The sequence below is a fragment of the Hippocampus zosterae genome, chromosome 2, assembly GCF_025434085.1.
Source record: "Hippocampus zosterae strain Florida chromosome 2, ASM2543408v3, whole genome shotgun sequence".
Lineage (NCBI taxonomy): Eukaryota > Metazoa > Chordata > Actinopteri > Syngnathiformes > Syngnathidae > Hippocampus > Hippocampus zosterae.
Window position 1 is genome coordinate 15,938,896 of NC_067452.1, and position 27,880 is coordinate 15,966,775.

At 42.9% G+C, this 27,880-nt stretch overlaps 2 protein-coding genes across 5 annotated transcripts in view; one reads left to right on the top strand and one right to left on the bottom strand.

Moving 5' to 3' along the window:
* Nucleotides 1–27,880, bottom strand: part of LOC127596218 (uncharacterized) — a 138,091-nt gene that overhangs the window by 84,732 nt on the left and 25,479 nt on the right. The window lies entirely within an intron of this gene.
* slc26a10 (solute carrier family 26 member 10) lies at nt 16,454–26,320 on the top strand. 3 transcript variants are annotated; one of them, XM_052058432.1, is made up of 18 exons: nt 16,460–17,066; nt 17,510–17,620; nt 17,699–17,856; nt 17,972–18,136; nt 19,095–19,247; nt 20,780–20,862; nt 20,942–21,089; nt 21,160–21,273; nt 22,342–22,419; nt 22,498–22,593; nt 22,903–23,009; nt 23,320–23,389; nt 24,349–24,531; nt 24,994–25,048; nt 25,388–25,476; nt 25,551–25,605; nt 25,706–25,812; nt 25,891–26,320. In XM_052058432.1, the coding sequence occupies exons 1-18, from the start codon at nt 16,799–16,801 to the stop codon at nt 25,927–25,929; spliced, it is 2,079 nt and encodes a 692-aa protein (XP_051914392.1). In that variant the 5' UTR covers nt 16,460–16,798; the 3' UTR covers nt 25,930–26,320. The 3 variants fall into 3 exon arrangements, 2 of the variants coding, with proteins under 2 accessions (XP_051914393.1, XP_051914392.1); XM_052058433.1 differs by lacking the exon at nt 17,510–17,620 and having other exon boundaries at nt 16,458–17,066; XR_007961414.1 differs by lacking the exons at nt 24,994–25,048; nt 25,891–26,320 and having other exon boundaries at nt 16,454–17,066; nt 25,706–25,813.

The following is a 27,880-nucleotide window of genomic DNA, read 5'->3' on the forward strand; positions in this document are numbered from 1 at the left end:
ATGCTGCTTCATAATCATTTCATCACCTCGACAGGATACGACACGCGTCTGAAGGCTGCCTCACGTTTGATGTGAAAGAGGGTGAGGACTCTTGTAGTCCGTCAACACGTGACACAGCTGCCTCCTGATGAATGGGGAGGGGGAAAAAAATCATATTTTTGTCTCTTCTTGTGAAACACACACATTTCACAAGATTTTGAGAAAATTCAGATGCTTGTGAAGCACTCCAAATCTCAACACTCTAGAAAACGTGCCTGAATAGACAATTCCCGCCAGAGTCCAAATGTTACGCATCATCCACATTTAGGGACTGTGTAACTCAACAATTGAAGTAACGTTTTAACACACAAGTGTCAACACATTAGTGGCCCAATAGTAAACAGTGTGACATCTATTAATGCCAAGAATTGATTCCATAGGCCTTGATAGGTAAGATCAAAGGTCAAATCTATTATTTACAATGTCATCTGCTAAATGACTAAAATACTTATACTACATAGAATCAATGGGGTCACTAGGGAATAAACCCAATTAGCAATACACAAAAACAATTACTTAGTCAATGCATGCTAGTTTATCGTTCAAGAAGGAATCTAATAGAAATAAAACACACGGCAAATCGATTGAACATGCCCGTCTGTAGGTAGTTGTCTCCATCTCGTCCCTCGCTCCTCCTGGCACCTGGTGGGTCACTCCAGTCCTCAGCTCCTTCCTAAGACCTCGGTTCCCGTAAACATTATCAATGTCACCTTTCTGATTTTGTTCCATGTGCATAATTTTTAGCCTTGCTCATGTCCCTGTATTGCCAGCCAGTTGCAGGGCACACTTGGACAAACAAAACATTCACGCTTATAATTACACCGAGGGACGATTTTGAGCGTTCAATCAACCAACTGTACATGTTTTGCAAATGAGGGAGGAACCCGGAGTACCCGGAGAAAACCTACGTAGGCACGAAGAGAGCATGCAAACTCCACGGAGGAAGGCCGCAGCCCGCATGACCTTTGCTCTGTGAGGTCGACGTGCTATCCAGTCACCCAGGCTGTTTCCCATATAGCAATAGATTTCATGACATTTATGAATAAAGGTTTAGGTTCAACAACAGGTGCATTTTTTTTAAAGAAACGTGATGGCTGTAAATTACAACACAGTGTAAAATCTGTGTTGCTCAAGTCTATTATTGGTCAAACTTGGAAAAAAAAAAAGAAAACATCTCAAAAACCCGATATGCTAGAAACTAAATCCAGACACTTTTGAAATATTTTCTGTTGACCAGTTTTATTATTCCAAAGAAAAAACGGGCATGAAAAATACTTAACGCTTATAAAAACACATTCAGCTATGACTATTTCATGACAAATCAACCTTGAAAGTCTTGACTTAGAATTGGCTGAACGGCACAATATCGTCCACCACAAGAGTGGAGCTTGTGTTTCTGCTTCTTTTCCAAGTGCTCTAAATCCATGCAAATCCATTTTCCCCAGTCTGGCATTCAAAATTGATGACAACTAATTTATCGAGAAATAGCGGAATTGTTTATTCATAGCGTTTGCTGTGCAGATTCCCTTAAAAGATGAATTCCCAACAATTGCTTGTCGTTGCAATGCCACAAAGGAATGAATAATTAAAAAAAAGCATCACGCAGAGAAAATGGAGGGGGGGGGGGGGGGACAACAACAACGGGATTATCAATCATAAAACGTCTCCGAACACAGTTTAGACAAAGATGAACAAAGGTAAATAATGAGCTGTAATGCTTGACGCTATCATTTACAGCCATCAAGTTCATGTGTGTATTGTAGCAGCCGGGGAGAGCTGCCAATTGATCTTATAGCTTTGTTCTCTGGCGCTGGGCAATGGGAGCACCTGTCGTTGGGATCCACTCTGCTCTCACATGCAGTGATCAAAGCAGCGCAAATGACATCATTTATCGGTTATTATCACCATAAAAATCACATTTCATTTGACCTCCGAGAACCCCCCGCCCCCCCAAACAACAGCAATGCACAAAGAGTCGTCGTTCAACAAGACAAAAATGAAAGGAAACATGGGTGGATGCTAAAGTATTACGAGGGAAAATGTGTTCATTGTTTGAGGAATAAATTGAAGGAGGCATTATTTTGCAATGAGGGGCATCTTTGAAGTACAAATAAAAATGATGATACACTGTTACAAAATTCTGTACATTTACGGTGAGTTTACAACAGCATCTTCATTTAAAAAAAATAATTGTAAAAATGCTTTCATAGATTCATTCACAGCATGAAAATTGACAGCTAAATTAGACAGTTAATACAGTTCCAAAAACTGTGGATTTTTGTACATTTCTTATGGTAGAGCAGTAGTACCTTTCTTCATTTAAAAAAATGTAATATAGCAGTAAATATTCAACCCACATGTAAATTAACAGTTCATGTTTGGCTAAGAATGACAAATTGTAATTGAACAGTGTAAAAGTGTATTTTCTGTCAGGCGGTGTAGAGGAGGTATCGCATTCTATCTACTTCGCTTGATCAAAAATCTACTCTGTTTCCTTATTAATCGTTAGCGATTTCGCTTCATGAGCCTTGTTGGTGTATCTTCTGACTCCTCTCTGTTCAACATTGGGCTGAAGGTACACTGACCTGCCATTTCTTAATCCCCTTTATTTAAACCAAAGAGGAGTAAAAACAAAATAATACTGATAGCAAATTTGGAGCTTCAGTTTTCCATCACTTTTAAACACCTCACATTAAATATCATCAAAATGGGCCATCAGAGGCACACTTGAACCTACTGCTGTTTTTTTCAGTTGACTCAGACAGGCGAATACCGGTACTTGGCGCACACATGTTGCTGGATGCGTTTGTGATAGGCTTACGGTAGAAGCACAGTCAGGTACGCCAATGAAGTCAAATACAAGAAACAAATGACGGAGTGTCCACATTTCAAAGGCCGCTTTAAGTCACTGCGGCTAAATACGTCCTTTCCCCACACCAGCGTGTGAATGTGTGAGTACATGAATATCCATTGTGGGAACTTTGAGTGTGTGACAAAAAAAACAAAAAACAAAAAACAAACCCTATAAATTATTATTATTACATTTCAGATTTAACATATAAACTTGTGTGTACTGTAAACCTGTCAGAACACAATATTTCTAATGTCATGTACTGTTACTGTCATCCACAACACCAGCCACTGTTGTTCTATGTATGGCAATTTCCTGTAATTCAGTACAGTACTATACTGTCCAAAATAATTATAGCGGGTGCATTGTAAAATAACAGTCGCATTGTTTACTTCCTGTTGGATTGTAACCATTTTTATTCCAATCAAAGAAAAGAGAAAATACATTTCACTATCTACAGTTTCCCTCAAAGTTGAAAGTGCTTTAGTATATTTACAAGGTGTTCTGGAAATCAGGTGTGGATTAGCCAACGCAATGAACACACTGATCCAGATAATACTTCTCATTCTTGTGCCGTCAGGCTTGCTTAGGTGAACGCCACAGAAAAATACGATAGGAGGCCAAACGTGAAACGTCGTAAATATTACATGTGACGCCCCAACAGGCCATCTGGGTTGGGGGCCTAAATTCGTCATGCGAACAGGATCTCATGGCAGGACTCCAAGTGAAATCATGCATGCAAAGTAGGCGCCGAGCTACGAGGGCTACAGATGCGGAGGAGCGCCACCCAGCCAGCGCGGGACTCCATTTATTTGTAAACGCCGGCCTGCGATGCCACTCTGTGTTAAGCCCCTCCGTCAGATCAGGCTGCGTAATGTGAGGCGAAGTGTCATCCTGTCAGCGCCGTGCCATGGATCAGCCCGCTCTTTAGCTGCGTGTGTGTGTGTGTGTGTGTGTGTGTGTGTGTGTGTGCTGTGAAGCCAGCCGAGCTCCACGGAGAGGGGGGAGCAAATGACACACAGGTTCTTTCATCTAATCTGCGCGGTGCACATTTGCACCTCACTAAGTTGAATTGATGACTTCTGATTTACATTTGGCGGAAAGAAACATATATCTTTGGGACTGTCATTTTCCTCTTCAACAGGCAAAAAGAATTCTTAATGCACCTACCTGATGTTCTGAGAGCTCGAATTGACGTATTCCTACGCATCTCGCACAGATATACTGTACATCATAATGTTTGCCGTATCGCTCTGCAATCTGTTCAAGATTGGAGCGAGTGTAGACAAACTTCAACAGGCAAACTTGAGAAGAGTTCACGTGAGAAGGCTTCTCAGCAAGGAGCACCTGGGCCAAGTGTGCTCTACTTGCAGCGGGCCGCGCCTCGACGTCATTCAGACAAACGGAGAGTGACAGGCCGAGCTTTTCGGCGTCACGGTCGGGTTTCTCTCTGGGACTCTGCGCGCTCGCCTCGCAGCTGAACAGAAGGCTGTGCTCTGCAAAACAAACCGACAAACAGGCAACCTGAAGAGCGTGATGAAAGAGTCGACAAGCATGACACCTCCAAAGTAGGTGAGCAAGTTGACATGTCTGAATTGAAAAGTGCAAATCGTCCTGGCACGGTGGCCTAAACGCAACCTGCAGGACCTTGCATCGTCCAACGGGCCTGAAAGAGGTTCATCATCAAGAAAAACGATTCGGAGTCAATCTATTGATGTTGCTGAACTAATTGTAAAGCCAGGGATTCAGAAACAGATGTTGTATTTCAAAGCAGTCGTGCGCAAGGAGACAGGTTATGATTTATGCTCAGATGTGTGGCTTCAAAGCGCCCAACGAGCCTTCTAAACAAATTGAACAAGTCAAGCGCTATTCACCCAGGACCGGAGGGGGCCCGGCGCATGCACATCAGAGGCGCAAGGCTGCTGCTTGTAATAAAAGGAAGAGCGGGGAGTGTGTGTGCGCGCGTGTTGTCCCACTGGGGGAGAGGCAGCACATGGAGGCTACCACAGAGAGGAATTATGTACGAATGCAGCTGCAACACCTGCGCAGATGCTAAGCCCACCAATCCACCCACTGCTACCCTCCTGGAGCATCATCCACACATGAAGGAGGTGGGGTGGGGGGCACCTTGAGACCTGACATCCTTTCTTTTGGATGGCAAGACGATTTGGGAGGAGATGGAAGAGTTGGTAGAAGGTTTGTTGCCTGTGTCAACACACTGACGCAATTTTCAGAAACACATGAAGTCGGCTACTTGTTGGTGTAGACTGAATGACGGGGGTGGTTGGTTGTGGTGGTGGTGGGTGGCGGGTGTCTTTCAAATAGTTGTCTTCTACATCACACAGGGCGTGTCAAGAAATGTCAAAAACAAATAACTTCCAGTGGATCCTTTTGTCAGCTTGCATTTCTCATCTTGTTTAGAGAAGCAGTCAGGAGTAGATAGAAAGTTACATTTGCTCCTTGCTCACAACATTCGGCACAACTGCTCAATCTAAATTGATCCAATGCAAGGAATCATTCATCCATTCATTCATTCATCTTCCGGACCGCTTTATCCTCACTAGGGTCGCGGGGGGTGCCGGAGCCTATCCCAGCCGTCTTTGGGCAGTAGGCGGGGGACATCCTGAATTGGTTGCCAGCCAATCGCAGGGCACACAGAGACAAACAACCATGCACACCCTAGGGACAATTTAGAGTGTTCAATCCACCTGCCATGCATTTTTTTTGGAATGTGGGAGGAAACAGGAGCACCCGGAGAAAACCCACGCAGGCCCGGGGAGAACATGCAAACTCCACACAGGGAGGCCGGAGCTGGAATTGAACCCGGTACCTCCGCATTGTGAAGTCAACGTGCTAAGGAATCAAAAGTTTCATAATATGCCTAAACAAGATCTACGTAATATGACATACTCCCAAAATAGGCCATACTTTCCAGTACAACTCAGCTAGCATTCATTCAATATCAGACAATTGCAATGTTCTGCCAAAGACAAATGATAAACATCATCACACAGTGAATGTGCTCATCCACATTTTCAAAGCAAATCGGAAGCAATACCTCAAAATATGGAGAGTGTGTAACTGTATAGCGTTAAATATGTCCAGTAATTGATGTCCACATTAACCATATAAGTTACATATAAGGGAAAAAAAATTCTATCCTCTGAAAATAGGCCCATAATTTAATAGTCTGATGAAACAGTGACACAAAGAAAGTCTGAAACCATGACATATGAGATTCGACATCTGATGTTGCCGTTGTCTCGATCTACAACACTGTCGACTGCAACCAGAATAAAAGTGCTGAGGAAATTGTTCAATTATTTGCCCTCTGTCAATGTCAATCAAAACCAGGCATTTTTCATCACATTCCATCTTGGTAGATTTTTTTGGTAGCATACAGATTCATTGACCCTTTCAGGGTCAGCGGTTACTACAGTAGACAAATTATCATGTTATCAGGTTGCAGGTTATCATTATTGGTGCATAAAAGCGTTAATAACAATTTCTAGCCCATGCTGTATGGAAGTAAGCAAACGGTTGACAAAATCTGTAGAAGATGCTGACTTTGACTTGACAGAAGCTGTTGCCACCACGTTCATGGACTTCCCTCACAAGTAATTTTTTCCCTCCGTCTTGTTTTCTCCTATTTGATGCAGCCTAAATTGGGATGGGAGAAAGGAATCGCTAAATTTTTAATCAACTTCATCACATCTGCACTTGTGCTTTGAGAGAGCAGCAAGATTTCCTTTTAACCTATTCCAGCACATTTGCACACCAAGGTAAATCTTGATGCTGGCACCCTTACAGAAAGGAAGGGAAAAATCAAAAATGGAAATGAACTCTCACTTGTGTGTGTGTGTGTGTGTGTGTGTGTGTGTGTGTGTGTGTGTGTGTGTGTGCGCGTGCACGCAGATCAAAGAAGAAAAATTATTCAACTTTTTCCCATTGCTTGATCTTCACAAAAAAAAGGGAAAAAAAGGAAGAAAAAGTAGGGTGGATCAAAATGTATGAATCGGTTTGAGGTGAGACTATTCTTCAGTTGTTTTCTATAAATGACTGCCCCGTACATTTCCCACTATGATGTACTTCGAAATGCACACTCGGCACACTGGCCTTATAGTTTGGAGGTTAGGGCTTTGAATCCGCGCTCCGGGCTCCCAATGCGGAGTTTGCAAGTTACCCAATTTTTGTAATGCATGAGTCCAGTAATGTGTTACAGTTGTGGGACCACATAACAAGATTAGACACATAAAATGTATGAAGAGAAGAAATAATACAATATACAATCTTCATATCAGAGCTAACAGCTGTACCAGTCATCACCAGCAGAAGATCTTACTTGCCATCAGTCATCCAGGATTTTCGTTTAAAGTAAATACTGAAAATCTTACCATGAAGAAAGAATTTATTGTTTTCACGACAGTGACAATCACTAGCCGGTTCGAGACCAGTTCACCTGGAGTGGCGAGGTGGTGACAGGAGGTTCACAGTTCCACACACACGCACACGCACGCACGCACACACACACACACACACACACACGCGCGCGAAGAAAGAATTTATTGTTTTCACGACAGTGACAATCACTAGCCGGTTCGAGACCAGTTCACCTGGAGTGGCGAGGTGGTGACAGGAGGTTCACAGTTCCACACACACGCACACGCACGCACGCACGCACACACACACACACACACACACACACACACACGCGCGCGCACACACACGCGCACGCACGCACACACGCACACACGCACACACGCACACACGCAGACACGCACACACACACACGCACGCACACCCTTTAACACTCTAATTCCGATTTAATTTCTGCATTCCATGACAAGTTTTATGCATGGCTGATGACATAAAAGCTATAGGAACTCCAATCGGACAAACAACATTACTCCCCGTTAAAGTCTTTCTGTCTATCGATGTATACATCTCTTGTGTTAGCCCAAGTAGCAGTTTGAAATTAAGAGTTATAAGTAATCATTTATTGGAGAACAGGGATATGAAGGTGCATTTTGAGCTGATTTTTTTTTTCAGCCCGTAAAGTCCACGTCGCCCTTAGCCGGTCCTGCACATGACGCTAAGCAGTTTTTAGGCACTTTCTTGCACTTGTTTTACTGCTCCCCTCCCCAAGAGGGCACTGCCTCCATGTTGTATTTTACATGCAGCCAGTAGGACTTTGTATCTATTTGCCGCCGTCATTCACCAACGAAAATAAATCTCATTTCTTGAGTCGAATGAGGGGCGGCCCGGTAGTCCAGTGGTTAGCACGTCGGCTTTACAGTGCAGAGGTTCGATTCCAGCTCCGGCCTCCCTGTGTGGAGTTTGCATGTTCACTCCGGGCCTGCGTGGTTTTTCTCCAGGTGCTCCGGTTTCCTCCCACATTCCAAAAACATGCATGACAGGCTGATTTGGCGCTCTAAATTGTCCCTAGGTGTGAGTGTGGGCGTGTATGGTTGTTCGTCTCTGTGTGCCCTGCGATTGGCTGGCAACTGATTCAGGGTGTCCCCCGCCTACTGCCCAAAGACGGCTGGGATAGGCTCCAGCACCCCCGCGAACCTAGTGAGGATCAAGCGGTTCGGAAAATGGATGGATGAGTCAAATGACAGTATACTATCAGTCTCGAATATCCATGGTTGTTTACTGACTATAAGAATAGACAGTTCCAAATTACTGTAGTAAAAAGCAAACAGAGTACTGAAGTTTCTTTTAAAAATTAATTAATTGATCCGTAAGTAAAACACAAGTCGGTACATAATGGAGAACCAGACATTTTTTTGTAGTTGGTCCCTATGTTTGACCACAGCTTGGGAGGGATTCTGGTCCACTTGTCACAGAAGCTCCTTCAAGTTTCTTGCGAGCTGCTTGAAAATTGAACGCATCTTTTCCTTTTACAGCTTTTCTTTTGTGTTCAGGTCTGGAGGCAAAATAGACCATTCTATGAGCTGAATATACTTTTTCTTGAGCCACCGAAGACTTCCAACTTACCAAAAGCTTTCTTGGGGGCTTATATTTGAATTGTCCTCAGATCATTAACTAGTTCCTGCCATATACTTTGTGGCTGCCCCGACACCGTTCCCTTATCATCCTCAGCCCTCCAGGCAAAATCTCACATGGATCTCCGGAATGAGGGCAATTGATGGTCGTTCTGTTTGTCTTCCACTGATAAATAAGAACACCAAAAGTTGTCACCTTCGAACTCAGCCTTTTCCCGATGGTTTTGTAAGCCGGCCTTTTGTGGATCTTCAAGGGGGTTCTTGACATATTTAGATTGCTCTTCAGTCGCGCCCCTTTACATTGTGTTTTTATAAAGTGCTTTTTTGACTGATAAACAACATTGAAAAATGTTAATTCAGCAGGTCTTCAAATGACCATTTCCCCCTTTGTGTGTGCGTGTTTTTTATTTATTTTGTTTGCTCTCTTGAATTATGACATTCCCACAATAATAATAATAAAAATAATATTAAATGATTTGTTTATGTTCCTTTGGACAGGTTGTAACTGCGTACATTCCTTGTGTGTTTTACATACTTGGCCAATGAATCAGATTCTGATTCTGGTAACAGTACAAAAAATACCATTGTTGCTTTTCTGATTTTAGATTATATTAGCTTTTATATAAGCTTTTATATAAGCTTTTATATAAGCTTTTATATCCTTCAACGTAGAATTTTCATGAGCATTGTAGACAAGCCCAGGAGAGCTTCAGCTTCAACATAACCCAATGTCGTGTGTGTGTGTGTGTGTGTGTGTGCGTGCGCGCGTGTGCATGGGTGGTGGGGTCTCTAGGCTTTGTCTGCCTGTTCATTGGGGCCATCAGATAACAGGCAGGACAATGGCGCTCCATTCTGAGGGCTCTCTAAAATGAGCAGGAAGCAGTGACGAGCGCCTATTCCGAGGCTTCTGGAGGACTCCCAGGGGTCCGCTCAGCCCTGACGGAGCACGCCAACATTGAATGGCTGCAGACACTGAGAGGAAATGAGAAGCTATTGGCCACCCAGCTGGAGCCATGGACCCCCTTTGATGCTACGCTTAAGAAGCATGGGCCGCTTGCAAGAGAAAGGTTGTAAGAGGAGCACAAGAAAACCCAGGTAGCAATACATGCACCATACTACTTTCAAATTTAGTTCACGTCATCAGTAATGAACATCATTTCACATCTCTCACAACAATTTAGCAAGATTTCGCACAAAAACGCAATGTGTGGTTCTAAAGTACACAGAAATTGCCTTTTGAATTTCTCACTTCTAGAACTCTAGAAAGAAAATAAATAAATAAACACATTGTGGAAGCCCAATTTGGGCACCCTGTGGATGAACGGACAACGACATGAACTTTCCACTGAAGCAACATTTCTTGGTATTTTACTCGATAGCAAGTTGTAGTGGAATCATTTCACATGGATTTCCTCCAAGGCAACTGGACCGCAAATGCAATGCAGAGAAATTGTGGGCAAAACGTGAAATGGATAAACACGGCCATGGTGCGTCATATCCTGACGTATGTGTGTGGATCATGCCGTAATGGTCTTGAAAAACTGTATCTGCGAAAAAATAAAATAAACAAAAGGTGCAGTGAAGATAGAAGATTTTGTCACGGTGGAGGCTGTTTGTGAGTCCTACCGAATTAATCAGGTAAGACTCCGGACGACCTGAACCGTAGGAAGCTCTGGGAAAAAAACAACAACAACAAAAAAAAAACAAGAGTCATGTCGATGTGCGCAATAGCGACAGACTCGACTTGTCATTATTGGGTACGCCAGATGACACTAGGGAAAAAACCCATACACATTCGAAAGATACATTTGATGTCATGTACAAGATAAACAAGGTGCAATCAAATATAAAGTCAACCTTGAGGGAAATGTCCAATGGTTCAAAACTGGACGGAAGAGTTGGAGCAGGTATTCATATCAACTACACTCCGTAGTGGCTGCTTAATGTCGGATGGAGCTTGTGTGTAGTGTGTGGCGCTGTACCTTCACTTCCGTGCTCCTGCGACGAAGGGAAGTACACCATGCCTGATGGAGAACGAAGAGACGTGAACTCAGAACTGTGTTCGTTATCACTGCCAAGATCACCTTCCGGCCCGCACAATGACAGCGCACACATGCAAACATTGGGGAAAAAAAGTGGTTTTGTGCATGTTACTCGACTGATATTAAATGCTGAGGAAAACAATGATTGTTTGTTTTTTCTTGCACTTGTATTGTTTCTGTTTAGGAATGTACTACTTCATTCCATTCTAATTTTCAATCCTTGGCTCTAGAGTGGCTGACTTATTTTAAAAAATATTTTTACGCGCAACATTGCACATTGTTCATTCTTGCCAGCAGACACGTTTCCACCAAGCGGCACAGTTTAGTTCAGTTTACGCTACACTAAAGCATGAAGAGTCTACTGACTCGCTGATTGAGCCACACCAGTCAATGCCCTATTCATAACTGATTAGCAGCTCGGCCAAGGTGGCATCGATCCTTAGCCAACAACCCAAAAACTGCTTTTAACGGAAAAAAAATAGAGGGAAAAACTGTAGAATTTTGGACACACTATAGGACAATTGGGCTCAAGTTAAGCCAAAAGCAATGTACTCCACAAGCATAATTGTGTACTATAATTGCAGTCAATTATTGTCGACACTAATTTGAAACAAAAAGCTAATGACCTGACTGTACCCTTTTCAGGACCAGAAAGTCCCAGGGCATTGCTATTTATCACAGGAATACATTGCATTTGAATATTGCATAAAACGAATGGCAGCTCCCAAGAGCCGATAAAGAAATAATAGTCTTTTCAAAGCACATCAAAGGGCCGTTGAACTCCTGTGCTCGGTTCTTAAGCCTGACAGAAACTTTGTGTGGCGAGGCTGACAAATGACAGCAGAATTCATGAGGCCAGGAGGTGTTTTTTTTTTGTTTTTAATTTGGCAAAAGGCAAGACTCATGAAGCCAAACAAGGTGCAGTAAACAGCTCATGCTGTTATGAGGAGAGCGACTGATGGACAAATAGCAGTCAGCGGAAAGGGATGGGAGAGGTAAGGAGACAGGGACACAAGCAGCACTCAGTCTCAGAGTCAAGGTCCTTTCCAACATGCCAGAGGGGGGCCGGGACAAGCATCCCATAAAGCAGATAAAGAACAATTCCAGGAACAACAGCACTGGAGCCTCTCCTTGGACGAGAAGAATAGAAAGACCAGCACACACTCTGCATGAAGAGGACAGGGTGAACTTCAATGCGGCAAGAAAAACCCAATCACAAAATCATTTGCCAAACATTACTTGTTTCAAACATTACACAGTACTTGTCATCAAAGTAGTTACGCTACGACTCGCACAAAACAGAGCTTCAACATCAGTCACTTGGATAATGTCAATCAGTTCTTGTTGTACGTGCACAAAATAACTAAAACTGAGCAATTACGTTTGGCGAGGCTACACAGTGGAATACTTCTGAAGTTTGGAGCTTGAATCTTGGCTCAAGCCTTCTTGTGTGTTGTTTGTAATTTGAATTTGAACCGGTAGATTTATCGAAAAAACAAACAAACAAACAGTTTCCTATTCTTCACACTAATCGGGAGCCGGCAAGTGGCTAGTTCTCCCTTTCCAAAAGGTTGCTGACAATCTGCTTTATATCCTGTCTCACTGTTTCAATCTGTTTTTGTACATTTGTTTTGATTAGATTTAGTTTTTCCTGTGTCCCATCAAGTTCATGTCTTATAATGCTGGTTATGTTTTTGTTTCCACCTGCTCAGCAATCAACTCCCTCCAGCCACTCGTCTTTGCTAGGTGTACCTCGGTAATCTCGTCATTTTGGTTATATTTACTTCCCTTCTTTCGTTGGGACTTTGTCAGCTCATTGTTCGTGTCGGTGCCATGTGTTGTTGTTTGTCACATGAAACCAAGTCATGTTCTGGTTCCTGCAGTTTTCAGTCTATTCCCTGAGTTGTTTTGTTACTTTGAACCTTGTTTTTTATTAACTTTATTGTGTTCATACTTTGGTCATTCCAGGTGCCTTGTGTTTATTTGTAGGAATACACTGTGCTACATTTTGGGGGGAATACTCCTGCTTTCCTGCACTTGGGTCCTCCACACTACAAAGACCATGACACTCTGTCATTGAAATATTTGTCAATAAACCAATGACAGTTAATAGACTTGTTCGTGAATATGGATTAAAAAAGACCAGTGCACAGGTGTTCAAAACTCATTCATTTTTCTTCCCACTCTACTAAACGACCGTCAAGTTTAATGGCACCGTTATGATGCTGTTCAAAACTTGATGAACGTTAACACACATAAGGAACCCCCCCCCCCACTAAGTTCTTAACTCTCAAGATGGCAATAGAAAGATAATGACGGATTCATATATTATCTTCAACACCACTTTCAAAACAAGCACCTGTTGCTATTTTAAAGTCATTATCTTTTATTGCAAGTACTCTTATCATCACTCATTAAAAAAAAAAAAAGTCTGACCGCGATGATTTATCATTAAATAGGTTTAGCAGATAATGTCATAAAATGTCTAATTTACTCAAACGCCATGTTGTAGGCTTCGGCACCTCCCTGTGACCCTATTCAGTATACGCGGTGTTGAAAATGGATGGAGGGATGGATGGATGGATGGATGGATGGATGGATGGATGGATGGATGGGTGGGTGGACATGTTGTGGTGTGGCTATTCCCCAGTTCGGATACTTCATATTTCCAATGAAGAAACTGATAACATGGGTAATAAAAGTATGTAAGTGGTAACGATTTCACAAGCTTCACATCTATATTTTTGTTCATCCTTAATCAGTTGCTTCCAAAAAAATTGAAACGATATACATGTAACTTTTCATTTTCATTTAAAAACAACAACAACAACAAACAAAAACAAAAACTTAGACTGCAGCCCGCAGTACAAAAACAACTCAAAATGATTTCATCCATGTACAACTGCACACTTGACTCCGGTTTGCTGTTGTTTTCATGTAAACTTCAGAATGCTTTCTCCAGCATGAAGGTGCAAAAAGGGTTTCTTCTAGTTTGCGGCGAACATTCCGTATCCCATTCCCATTCAGCACATTGTTCCTTTTTACCACTGATTAACATCTTGTTTAAACAGCTCACAGACAAACTGCAGCGTTTCTACTGTATGTTCATAAATCCTCCAGTGCTGATCAACACAATGGCCTACATTCCTGAAATTGAAAGGAAGGCCCTTTATATCATTGCATCTCTCCACTTCTGGCGACATCAACATTCTAGGAATATGTCGCGTGAAAAAAATCCACACATGCAGGTCTTTTCAGAGGTTCTGACAGCGCACCGCCTCTTGTCACGCATCACCGGGTCTCCTATCAACATGACTCATGCAGTGTCTTTTGCAATCCTTTCTTTTTCAAGCTCTGGTTTAATTCCACAACAGTCATTAAAAGTACACATCAGGGTAAAATGGTTTGAGTTGCTTCCTGCATTGTCACTGTATTAAAATTAAAATTAAAAAAAAAATATATATCCAAATTGGCTGCAGTGTGAATATCGCCATAGTCTGCCGCTAAGTGCATGTAGAGTGATTGTTTCTTATTATATTTCCCTCGATGGTCCACTTCAGTCACATGTGGCCGCATCAGTCAGTTCAGTGTGCAGTGTGCCTAATGGATGATTTTACTTTTGTAAATGCAAAGCAATAGTTTGTCTCTGGAGTGTCCGCCTGCCTATCAAGTGTGAAATTAAGCAACCCAGTAAATATTGTCATAAACGTGTGTCTGGAAGCAAGCTGTTCCGAATTTTGTTTGACGGTAATAGTACGTACTGTGATACGGTATGACCCCACACTGAGTTTCTCCAGCGATGACTTGGCAGCTCAGTGAAGAAGAGATCGGCCATTTCAAGCAGTTGGATGAATTAGCGTTGGCTGACGTTTTTCATCACCAGCGCACACTCAAATCTGATCTAATCACTGTAGTTCGATTACAGGCATTAAACATTTAAAAGTGCAGCAACGGTCAAATGGAAACTCTTTTACTCTGCACACCGAGCCTGTTGCGATGTATCCTATTTGTTTATCCAGAGTTTCACTGCAATCGATCTCGTCTGACAAAGAACAACACTCCAAATCAGGGCATACATGCTCTGATCAGAGTCAAGGTGTGGTTTGATCCGTGAACCAGCCTGACATGTGTGATTGAGTTTCACTGCTCTGCCATGGGTACTAGCCTCTTTCCCTGAGGCTGCACACGTTTAAACGCCGGCCAATTAGAGACATCCATCCTTCTCGGAAATGAACTCCTCGCTAATAGACCTGGTTTGAGGTTACACCTCAGCTACGCCAACAATACCACTTTTGATGTCTTTGCACATGTCACGGTGACATACATTGCACTAGTCCTCTCCAAGATTGCGTTGACAACTTAGGTTTTTTTTGGGGGGGGGGGCAATGGTGGTGGTACAGGTTTATCTTGGGACCTTTTTTTGCCTTCCTGGTCCATATTTGTGCACTGCTTAGTGCTTACATGCACTCCTGTCTATACTCAGTTCAGTGGCAGGTGAGCTGGATCATAACAGCTGATTGTAGTGAGAAGGCTGGTTACCACTCTTATCCCGGGGCACATAGAGACCAAGAAGCTTTTGCACTCATATTTACACCTTCGACCAATTTAGAGCACATGTATTAAACATTAAAGTCCTGGGTCCAGATCAGGGCTCTCACATCACTTCGATTTAAATCATGTGGCCCATTTAAAAGCAAGTCAACATTGTCTACTTCATATTTTTTGCCACAATGTTTGACTATTTTCATTGAGGCAGAAAATGTGGACTTAAGTCAAAATTATTCTTCACTGCTGTATAAACAAATATTACAAGCCCCCATCCCACCAATTTCCTTTTTAAATGTCACATGCCATCAAAATCCAATTTTTCTCACTCTTCCATGCAAAAAACCCCAGAGCTCACTGAGCATAGAACGACCTGGTCCGGTCAGGGTTCATTCAAGGTCACAAATGTTCTCCCGATGTTTGTTTGACAACAGATTAAATTTGTTTTCATGTAGCTAGGGAATGAAGATCAGGCGAACATCTGGAGAATGTTGATGTGAATGCAAAATACACTACGTGCACAAACATTTGCCCATCAGTGGGACACCAGCTTTAAGGTCAAATGTTTGCAAAATGTTCAAATTCTTGAGACACAAGAACAACTGTTTGCGCCAATTAATATTTGTTTACGAACGTTTTTGCAAGCTTTAACTTACCCTTACAAAACAAACAAAAAACATTGGCTCGTGAGATATACCCCGCAAAATGAGTCGGTGGTTTCGGTTTGACATGAACGTGATTTGTTATTTGTTTGCAAGAGCCCATTAAATGCAAATCGAAAATGTTTGGATGATGACATAATTTCCCTTGACCTCTGATTTCAAGTACCGTACATTTATTTGGTTATTAATATTACACAGTACTGTATATAAGAAACAACTGCAAGGGTAGTTTTGTACAGCTGATAATATAATGAGGTGACTCAACATTTCTCAGGTTTTCAGTAACCCTCACTTGTCGAACATGAAATCTACAAAGGAAGGAACCGCTTTTGCATCATGTCGACTAGTGGATTTAAATGTCATCATATTTTTTGGGCAGTAGGACCCAGAGGACTTGACCGCCCGACAACCCGATGACAACCTGCAGCGGCTCACCTTTCTTTTTTTCGTGTCTCCAGTCTCCACTTGAGGAATAAGTCAAGAGTGAAAAAAAGTCGAGCTGGCAGGAAATCGTCGAGGCAACAGGGGCAGACTTTGCTATAAAAGTCCTGAAACAATCCACGCGTGTCCGCACTCATTAGACGGGACTTGAGCGGTCATTTGGTCACCTCGTCGACCCCCGCCCACCTAATTGGGCACCTTCGGGACAACATGAGCGCCTCCGTGGCCGTGTACAGGAGCATCTTCACCGAGGACCGCTTCAAACAGGCCTACGGCTCCGAGGAGGACAAGACGAGTGCAAGAGTGCGGCTTTGGGCCAAGCTGGCCGCGAGCTGCAGGTGTTCGCGGCGGGCCTGCCTCCAGCTGCTCCGTCACAGAGTTCCCATTTTCAACTGGCTGCCCAGATACCGCTTCAAGAAATGCTTCTTTGGAGACACTATCGCCGGACTCACAGTTGGCGTTCTTCACATCCCGCAAGGTCGGTCATCAGCCTTTCATAACATCTTAATCAAACAAGAAGAAGAAAACGCCAAGAGCTTTCAAAAGAAGAAGAAGAAGAAGAAGAAAAAAATCGGAGTTTAAAATAAAATATGTCAGTCAAAATAAACGTACCGGTACTTGATAGAGGACTTGGAACATATTACTGGAAGTAGCGGGACTTAAATGACTATTTAGTATTATAGTAGCTGTAGCACTGCAGTAAAAAAAAATATTTGAAATTGTTTAACAGTTACATATGTATAAGGGATACTACACCAACTATTAATTGTTATTTTAAGATATTATTATTCTTTATGTATTTATTGGAGGTGTGTTATATTGACTTTCATTTTTTTTCCTTTTCTTTTTGGGAGGGTGTTTGTATGGCCACTGTGATGATTAATGTCACGGCTTGCATTCTGACTCTTCTTCCCAAATCAGGTATGGCTTTCGCACTACTCACATCTGTAGCACCGATATTTGGTCTGTACACGTCCTTCTTCCCTGTGGTCCTCTATATGATTTTTGGCACCGGTCGCCATGTATCCACAGGTAGAGTACATCCTCAAAGCAATTATTTCTTGTTCGCCACGTTGTGTCACTGTCACCGAGTTCAATGACTTGTCGCAGGTACGTTTGCCGTGGTGAGTCTCATGACTGGTTCTGTGGTGGAGCAACTGGTCCCCACACCTCCGGAGTTGAACTCCAGTTCGCCTGAAGGGGCGGACTTTGAGCTCCAGAGGATCAGTGTAGCCTCAGCTGTAGCACTTCTCTCGGGAATTATCATGGTAAGGCCGTGTGAGGAGGCCTGTGGACCACTTACAGATGGCGTAGCCCACTGATTTTTGGCTTGAGTTAACAGACCCGTGGATCATGACCCCAGTGAATGATTTTGTCTTCCAGCTCTGTATGTTTGGTCTTCAGTTGGGCTTCCTCTCCACCTACCTGTCAGAGCCAATTGTGAAAGCATTCACCAGTGCCGCTGCCTTTCATGTCACCAGCTCACAGCTGCAAAGCATGCTGGGGCTTCGCCTCACCCGCCACACGGGGATTTTCTCCCTCTTCAAGGTGAGCAGAGAGCTATATACAGCGACACATTGATAAAGCAGGAAGGGCAGAGAAAGGGCAGTAGCACTTTTTTTTAAAGAGTGCTCTAAAATGTCACAAGATGGCACTAAAGCCCTCGCTACGAGCAAAGTTCTAATTGGTTTCAAGCAGTGATGTCCAGCTCTGGGCCTGGAGGGCCACTGTCTTGCCTCTTTTCCATCTATCGTGGCTGCATCGTGACCTGTTTGAAATGGTCAGGTCATCAGCCAGCTCTGAATCGCGGACAGATGGAAAACAGGTAGTAAAGCGGCCATTGAGGACCAAGTTTGGACACCCCTGGTCTAAAAGAAGGATGTTAAAGTGCAACACCTCCTATGAGAGACTAACGCAGGGGTAGGGAACTCCAGTTCCTCGAGAGCCATATCCTGCCTCTTTTAGATCTCTGTCTCTACTACAACACACTTGATGCAAACGAAGCCTGATAAAGATCCTGCTCATTTGAATAAATTGTGTTGGAGGAGGGAGAAATCTAAAACAGGCAACATAGCCGTCACGGAGGACTCACCCCTGCAGTATAGTCTACTTTGCCATGACAATTTGTGTTGTGCAACAGCTGTAGTGTAAATGGGAACATGTGACCCAATGACTTAATAACTTCCACGTCACATGCTAGTGTACATATTTGTTTACATACGTGTGATGTCATATCCGTTTGTCGTCATGTGTTAAATAGTAGCTCATACTATGGATGAGTATACTGTGACTACAGTCATCTACATAACACGGGTCCATGACTGTCTAAATCAGAGATGGGCCGCCTTTGAGTGGCCCTTTAATTCATTCCGAAAAATAAACGTTCAAAATATGTTTTGAAATGGGGGAATGGGGGTGGGGATAGGGAAAAAAAGCCCTTTCAAAATATGAAACAATATTGAAAAACAAAAAATCTGAAAACATGCGAATCTATTTGTGTGTTCAGACTTTAGCGTCCGTAATGGAGAACCTGCCTCAGACTAACATCGCGGAGCTGTTGATCTCCTTGGTGTGTTTGGCGGTGCTGGTTCCAGTAAAAGAGATCAACACGCGCTACCGGCAGCGCCTGCGTACACCCATCCCGGTGGAGATCCTCACGGTCAGTTGGAATCATGTTCTTGGTGCAAAGGGGCCCAAATCAACTTCTGGGGCCCTTCTGCATCATTATCGGCGGCCCACAAAAGAAAAAAAAGTGGTACTTCATATACAGTACTTTGTTGCTCCTTTCATTTTGAAAACTGGTACCATATTGGCAATTTTAATTTAATTTTATCAGATACTGTGATCTGATCAATTAAATCTTAAATCTTAAAATGAATCGAATGATCGTTGAATGCTTAACTATTTTCTTAATTGTTTAAATACTTGTTAAATAAAGTGCAAGGCGAGTTGTGTATATTTATCAAAATGATGAGGTCACCATTAATTTCTATGATTTTTCACTGCCATAACGACCCTCTGTGGGAAACCACAAAGTGGCCCGTGACAAAAAGAGATCAGTTCAACTGATAACAACTGAAGTGAAAGTCAACCACTGCATTGCCTGGCGACCCATTTTATTAAGGGTGTATAATAAATAGACAACAATCTATATGTTGGCCACTGTACTTGTAGGCGGCATGTTGGTCGACTGGTTAGCACATCGGCCTCAGTGTGCAGAGGTTAAGGGTTCAATTCCGGCAACGGCCTTCCTGTGCGGGGTTCGCATGTTCTCACCTGTACCTGTGTGGGTTTTCTCCGCATACTCCGGTTTTCTGCCACATTCCAAAATACCCTGAGTAGCAGTTTAATGGAACACTCTCAATTGTCCCTAGGTGTGATTGTTAGCGCAAAGAGTTGTTTGTCCATGTGTGCCCTCCGATTGGCCGGCACCCAATTCAGGATGTACCCTACCTTCTGTCCGAAGACAGCTGAGATAGGCTCCAGCATGCCCGCGACCTGAGAATAAGCAGATCAGATGCATGGATGGATGAGTGCACATGTAAAGGTGGCGTTGCAATCACGAGTATGTAGCGGGCCTAAACAAACGAGCTAGCTAATACTGATTCACCATGGCGATTGTAACACAGCATCATCATGCTTATAGTTTCCAGGTTCTGTGATAGGCAAGTACATTGCTTAACTTATTTGATTGTGGGCAACCACTTGCCTTGGATCCACGGCGAGCACTTATTTGGGCTAATTTGGTCTAGAAACAGAAGAAAACACTTGTATGGGGCATTTGCACATTACATAACCACCATCACCATTTGAACAAGTTGTTTTTAAATGACTTTTCTTTGTGGACATCCTTGCCTCAGTATAATTCACAGGAATGCTTTTTTTTTTTATATATATAGCACTTGCCATAGAGGTTACTCCAAAAGTGTTTTATCTCGGTAAAATACACCAGCCCAAACTAAACTGCATAGCTCTATTGCAGTTAGTTTTTAAGGTTGACCTCACAGCAGGATCTGATTTGTAAGAGAGTTGTCATTGTATGCAACCTAAAATACAGCTGTATTTTTCTTTTGCTGCAAGATTCGGTTCAAAATTGTAGACAAAATTGTATTTAATCATCAATAATTTATAGGCAGGGAATTAACAATTTGTCTGTGTGTTTTTTATTTTTTTTTATTTATGCTTCTGTAGGTGATTATTGCCACCGGTGTGGCCTATGCTTTCTCTCTCAACTCCATTTATGACATTGAGATTGTTGGCCACATTCCTGCTGGGTAATTATTCAGTCGTCCAAATCACTAATAACAACCCAACAAATTTGTGTTGTTTTACTTTTCTTCCTCCGTCCATCAGATTCCCGAGGCCTCAATTGCCTGCCCTCCACACATTTCCTGACATTGCCGGAGACACCGTTGCCATCACGTTTGTTGGCTACGCTGTGTCCGTCTCCCTGGCAATGATCTATGCTGACAAGCATGGGTATTCCATCCATCCGAACCAGGTGAAGCCTGCATGGAAAATCTTGCTCAAGCTTCTTACCAGTCGGCTAACTTGAAAACGTGTGCTTGCAGGAGCTGCTGGCTCACGGTATCTCCAACACAGTGTCTTCTTTTTTCACATGTTTCCCAAGTTCGGCCACTCTAGCCACCACAAACATCCTGGAAAGTGCTGGGGGATACACACAGGTAGGTTATAAGATGGCCTAAAATTCGTATCACGGTAGTATCGCTTCATGGTAACTGTATATAATGTGATATACAAATACGTGTAAAACCTCTCAAGGAAGTATTTTTGGATGCGTCAGCAAAGCTAAAATTCATTCATTCATTCATTTTCCGATCCGCTTTATCCTCACAATGGTCGCAGGGGGTGCTGGGGCCTATCGTAGCTGTCTTCGGGCAGTAGACGCGGGACACCCTGAAACGGTTTCCAACTAATCGCAGGGCACACAGAGACAAATAACCATCCGCGCTCACACCTAGGGACAATTTAGAGTGTTCAATCAGCCTGCCACACATGTTTTTGGAATGTAGTAGGAAACCGGAGTACCGGGAGAAAACCCACGCATGCACGGGGAGAATATGCAAACTCCACACAATGAGGTCGGAGCTGGGATTGAACCCTCTGTACTGTGAGGTCGACATGCTAACCACCGGACCAACGATAAAGTTAAAAGTGTGACTTATACGGATGACGCAAACACACAAATAACATTGCTGAAATATATTTATATATACTGTTCTGTGTATGAATACACTTGTGTCCATATAATCCTCTGGCTGACTCATGTAAACATTATGAACCATTTTTGTTTTTCAGAGGTGCAAGTTTGCTGTGTATGTGTTATACTGTAGTATTTTCAGTGTAGTTCTCCAACTTCCGCTGTTCTTTTCCTGCTACTTGTTGTCCTCCTCTGTTGATAACTATACTTTGCAGTAGCAGTGTAGCTTATTGACGCTGGTGCAGAGCGAGTTAGTTTAGGGCAGCACATTCCCATTGGTTCCCGAGCAGCCAGAAAAGCAGGAAGTGTTCCCTTTTGACGCAACGCATATACCGAGCACATACCTCACTACAATTAGCACTTATTTATCTTAATTTTGTTGCATATTTACCAAAGTAGTTCATAGAAAGAATGCCCATATTTCAAAGAATGAGACCAAAAAAAAAATCTAATGTAATTGTGAAATTATTCTAGCACGCCACTTTGGTTACTTTAGGACTCCGAGTGAATCAAATGTGTTTTCTTTCTGCAGCTCTCTGGCTTGTTCACCAGTCTTGTGGTACTAATTGTTCTGCTGCTTATCGGACCCCTTTTCCACTTCCTACCTAAGGTGAATTGATGTGCAATGTCAAAGGTGAAGGAGCAGAGACAAACCTTGGCTCATTCTGCTCTGTTTGTTTGTCCAAAGGCAGTGCTGGCATGCATCAACGTGACCAGCCTGAGGCAAATGTTCCTGCAGTTCCAGGACTTGCCGGAACTGTGGAGAATCAGCAAAATTGACTTTGTAAGGCTGCGGGAGGGTGAAGGACTCAAAGTTATTGGATCTCTTCAGGAATGTAATCCCCAGGCATGAGCAGACTCCTGTGAGCAGGGATTGAAGATGGCTAATTAGTATTAATCCCATGTTACCATTCGATCAGCAACTGCTTGCGGAAGTGCAGATAATTGGTCTCTCTCAACTTGACATCGAACCGGTGCTCATCTTTCTGTTCGCAAACGGGAACATCTGCCTTTAACTTCTGATCACCCGGTTGTCTATGCATGCCGAATTTGTCAAGGGGTCACTCTCAGAATAAATGTTGCATTGATGCAGATGGTTTGGGTGGTGACGTGGCTGTCCGTTGTGGTTCTCAACGTGGATCTCGGCTTAGCCTTTGGGGTGGTGTTCTCAATGATGACTGTCATCTGCCGCACGCAAAGGTACATGGCTTTTTTTAAAAAATGATTACATGTAGCATATTAACATTAAATGTGTTACATTTCTTCGTCTTAATCTTATGACATTCAATAGAAGAGACTTTTTTTTCTTTGTTGATGACACTCAGAGTGACGTATATTTTGTTGTTGTTGTTTGCAGGACTTTTGTAGTGTCTCTTTTTCTTAATTTACATTTAGTTGTACCTAATGTCGTAGTACCAAATACTGTGGCTGATTAGTAAAGCTGATAAAGCTTGCTTAATGTCTGTCAGGCATGTTGATTGCATCCTCTGAACCATGGTTCATTCATCAGGGCTGGTTGCTCCGTGCTCGGCCGGGCCAGCGACACAGAAATATACAGACCTCTGGAGAATCATAGTAAGGTGAGAGCTTGCTAAAATGGCAAACATTAATCTTAAAGGCACTGGGAAGTGAAAATAGCTATCTCCTCTCCTCAACGGAAAAAAAAGACATTCTTATGAGCCCTGCCAAATTTGAATAATTAAAAAGATAATAATAATAATGTAAAATGAGGCTTCAAAATCATGACAAACCAAAGTCATTCTCAAAAACTGCAAATGAGTGAAACCACGCTGGGCGAAAAAAATGGGTCTTGCTACTTGCTACTCTCTTGCAACTTTCTTATGTCTTCACATGTTTGAGCTGCTAAAATGCGTAGCTCTGCTTGAAGCATCTGGTGGCGGCTGGAATACATCCTACCTGGTACGGATGGGTGGCAGACTAGGCTGTGGCATAATGTTTAGGAATTTAAATAATGCCACGATCTCATCTGCAAATTGTGACAGCTGAGATAGATTCATTTCCGGGTGAAAACATAGGTGTCTAGCCTGCTGCACGCTTTAGTGGTTGAACTAGCCTTAAATATAGAAACTAACTCGCAATTGTGCCGGATAATGTGAACAAATGTGCTCAAGTTCTTATATAGTGGAAGATGGGTGACTAATGCCATCTAGACGCCCATAAGTATACTTTAGATGGCAGTGCCAGCACCCGCAGCGGCTCCTCTTGATGTCTTGTTGTCTGGTTGAGAGGGAAGAAAGGCATCTGTGCTCTAGGTTACACATAGTGCACATTTGACAATAAACTTGTACTTGACTTGATGTTGTCACTAGATGCAGTTTTAGCCACGCACCAAAGAATCAGGAAAACTGCGCCTTTCAACATATTTCCAGCAAAGACCTTCAGACACGCTTCATGCAATCTCAGACTTCACTTTCCAGGGACTGGAAGCACAAATTCAGACAAATGATTTGTTTTACCACGTTCCAGTCTACCACCTCCACTCAGTGTAAAGGTAGTCTGGCTATGTTTCATCTTTCAGTGCTATGAGGTGCCAGGGATGAAGATCCTGACCTACAACGGGCCAATTTACTATGGAAACCGCAGCTTCTTTAGGGAGGAGATGGGTCGGTTATTGGGATTGACGCCCGAGAAGATCCGCAGCCGAGAGAAGGCCAGAAAAGCTCTGGAGAAGCGTGAAAGAGAGACCAACGTGAACACGGTGGTACGTCTGCTGCACACACCCATTCAGCACAGTCAAAAATCAAACGTTTCCTGCTTCCCCCCAAAAAAGTGGTCATTGAAAAACCCTCATGCTCCACTCATTTGATATACCTGTACACGAATCCACCAAAACTGTGGACAAATGACCAGACAGAAAGAGAAGTCGTACCTTACGAGGTGTCGATCATTTTTCACACGCTTGCGGCCACACCCACCATGGCCACACCGCCGCAGCCTCCCCCAAAAATCAAACTTCAAAGCAAGAACATTCAGTGTTCTCGTAACACTCCATCACGAATGAGGTGCTTTCTGGGGAAACAGGGCCACACATTTGTCACATATCACCGTCAAGTCATAATGCATGTTTCCACAAATAAGACAAAACTATTTTATTTTGAAACTGCAAACTCCCCTAGAACATGAGGAAATGGTTTTGACATTTCTGGCTTTTGTCATTCTTCAGGAAAGAGGCATTGCGAATGCGTCTTTTTCTTCAGAAAACGAGTTCTTCAAACCTGGTGAGGAGCAACATTCACAACAAACTATGCATGCTGCGGACACAGGGGAATCAAAACAATGTAAATGTGCAATTATCGAGTCTAGTCTTTCGTTCATTAAGTAGCCTTGCACACACGATCCACCTACTCACCATTGTACAATGTGTGTCAAATTCTGCATTTGGAAATGTCACAATTGTTGTGGACAGTGTTAGATTTCATTTGAAACCAGTTTGTTATTTTCAAGCTCTGATCACAGGATTGAGATTATTGTAAATACATTTTTTTTTATTTTAAATGATTCATTTATTATTACTTGTATTATAATTATTATTATTATTTAAATGTTGCGGTCTGCAGAACCCTCCGAGCACGAGGTCCAGGCAGTATTGATCGACTGTAGTCGCGTGATCTTTGTTGATGTTGCCGGAGCGAGGCTCTTTACTCAGGTTAGCGTGCAAACGCATCGGAAAGGTCGCTTGGCGCCTCCTTAAGCCAACAAATGATTTTGATTGATTTGCAGATGTGCATTGAATGCCAGAAAGTTGGAGTTCATGTGTTTTTGTCCAGCTGTAACGGTGAGGCCTTTGCAGTCGTGCCTATTGAGTTTTATTTAAAGAGAACAGTGCATTATGGAAAGTAATTACCGGTATTCTGATCTCTGACCTGTTCTCCCAGAGAGTGTTTTAAGGATCCTCACATCAAGCGGCCTCATGAACTACATGAACCCCCAGCATATTTTTGTCACCGTACACGATGCCGTGATGTACATTCAGGAGCAGAAGGTACCATACCAAGCAGCAACAGCCACATGTTGGCATTAATCAGATTTTAAATGCTCAAACCATTGCTGTTTGTCATAGGAAAAACATCCAGAAAACACCACGACTGTTTGGGTTTGAAACTGATGCACAGCGATGAAGGCTCCTGTTCCAGAGAGAACAATCGGACTTGCCAGCCCATCACTGGGTGCATGTTACATGTACCGGTAGTTGTGTTTCTAAGAAGCAGTAGCCTGTTGATGCTTTGGGCAGTTTTACCTATTTTATAACAGCAAAGCATCGTCATGCCATTTAGGCTGAAAAGTGCACTGAACTGGTTGAATGCTTTGTATATTTATATATTTTGTACTGTATGTGCTTAAATATGAGCACATGTAGAGGACACGCCATGTAATATTGTTAGGTATTTGCCTCCAACTGTTTTCCAGTGTCTGTTTTTAAAACAAATATATTGCTATTCGAGGATATGAGACTATATTTTATTAAAGGAAGTGATGGCTTTCTTCAGCAATATGTAGCCTTGATGTGTGCGTGCGTATGTCCCTGTAAACATGTTATGACAGAGTAGGAATGTGAAGCATGTCAGGCTCTTTTGGTAGAAAGCGAGACAAAATTAAAAACAAGACAGGACTACTTGACCACAATATCCGGATTATTGTGAGACGCAAAGCTTCCATCACAATAAATAAACTCTGCGTTGGAGAAAACATTTTTATCACGGCCATTTATTGAGAAGGGTTAAACAATGCTTCCCTCTGGTGGTCAAAATAGGTATGTCTTCGTACAGCCTGTAACCTTGACCTAATAATCAAATTTCATCAAACCAGGAGAAAACAAAAGGACCAAAATCTAATTATGTTCCCACTTGATGTGAGGCAGCCAATTTTTTTTTCAGTGCATAATTTAAATACAGTGTACCCTGTGGATTTTCACTTTTAAGCTCAAAGAGTGCTGCACTAATTGGCAAGAAGTCGAACACTGAAATAAGAGGATGGTACACAAGGTTCTGGCCAACTCTTTACTAGCCAGATTCGACAGACATTCTACATTTGAAACCAGTGCAGCTAACACACAAACTATTTTTCTCAATTTTTCTTTGTTTGACATCACACGTTTATTTCCATAGGATGGCCATTCAAAACGGGCAAGTGAAGTTGAATTAAATACCAGTAAAATCGAATCCAGATTCGAGCAAAAATACCAAACTCTGCCTTATTTATACAAGCACTTTTATAGCATGTATGAATTGCAAAGCTAAAGCATCGTCCAACTCCAGGAGCAGCTCCAGCATGCCAATCAGGAGCAAGGATTGCAGGACACTCCTAAGCGACGAGGAGCAAGAAGCAAGATGGCTGGAACACTTCAGGGAGGTTCTCAACCAACCAATGCCTCCCGTGCTCTTCTATTTCGATCAAGAGACACCAGCTCCAGCTCTAAATATTACATCGGAAGAGATATCCGAGACTGAGGTTGCCAGAGCAATCAATGGCCTTAAGAACAACAAGGCACCGGGACTCGATGAGGTAGCTGCCAAGCTGTTGAAACATGGCCAAGATGCTGTTGTGGAGAGCCTTACCCACCTGTTGAACCTGATTTGGCATGCTGAAGAGGCTCCTGCCGACTGGAGACGTGGGGTCATTGTCACGCTGCCTAAGAAGGAAAACCTCGCAGACTGCAATAACTGGCGGGACATTACACTGCTGTCAATGCCCAGCAAGGTATTCTGCAGTGTTCTGCTACATCGCCTTAAAGACGAAGTGGATAACATCTTGAGGGAAGAGCAGGAAGGGAAGGTCTTGTGCCGAACAGATCTTTACTCTTCGAAACATCATAGAGCAGAGCCAAGAACTTCAGATACCACTCATGATTTTCAAGAAAGCCTTCGACAGCATCCACCAGGAGTCACTGTGGCAGATCGTCCAGCTGTATGGTGTACCCCTCAAGTACATCAACATCTTCAGGTCATTGTACCACAACTCAACCTGTCGTGTCAAAACCAACAGTGGCACAACTGATGATTTTGACATTATCGCTGGTGTAAGACAGGATTGCATTCTGTCACCTCTACTCT

Bases quoted from the DNA above. Each gene is read 5' to 3' on its own strand.
- slc26a10 (XM_052058432.1), top strand. From the start codon at position 16,799: ATGAGCGCCTCCGTGGCCGTGTACAGGAGCATCTTCACCGAGGACCGC. The intron at 17,621-17,698 runs GTAGAGTACATC...GACTTGTCGCAG, and splicing joins CGGTCGCCATGTATCCACAG to GTACGTTTGCCGTGGTGAGT. The intron at 25,049-25,387 runs GTGAGGAGCAAC...TGCGGTCTGCAG, and splicing joins AAACGAGTTCTTCAAACCTG to AACCCTCCGAGCACGAGGTC.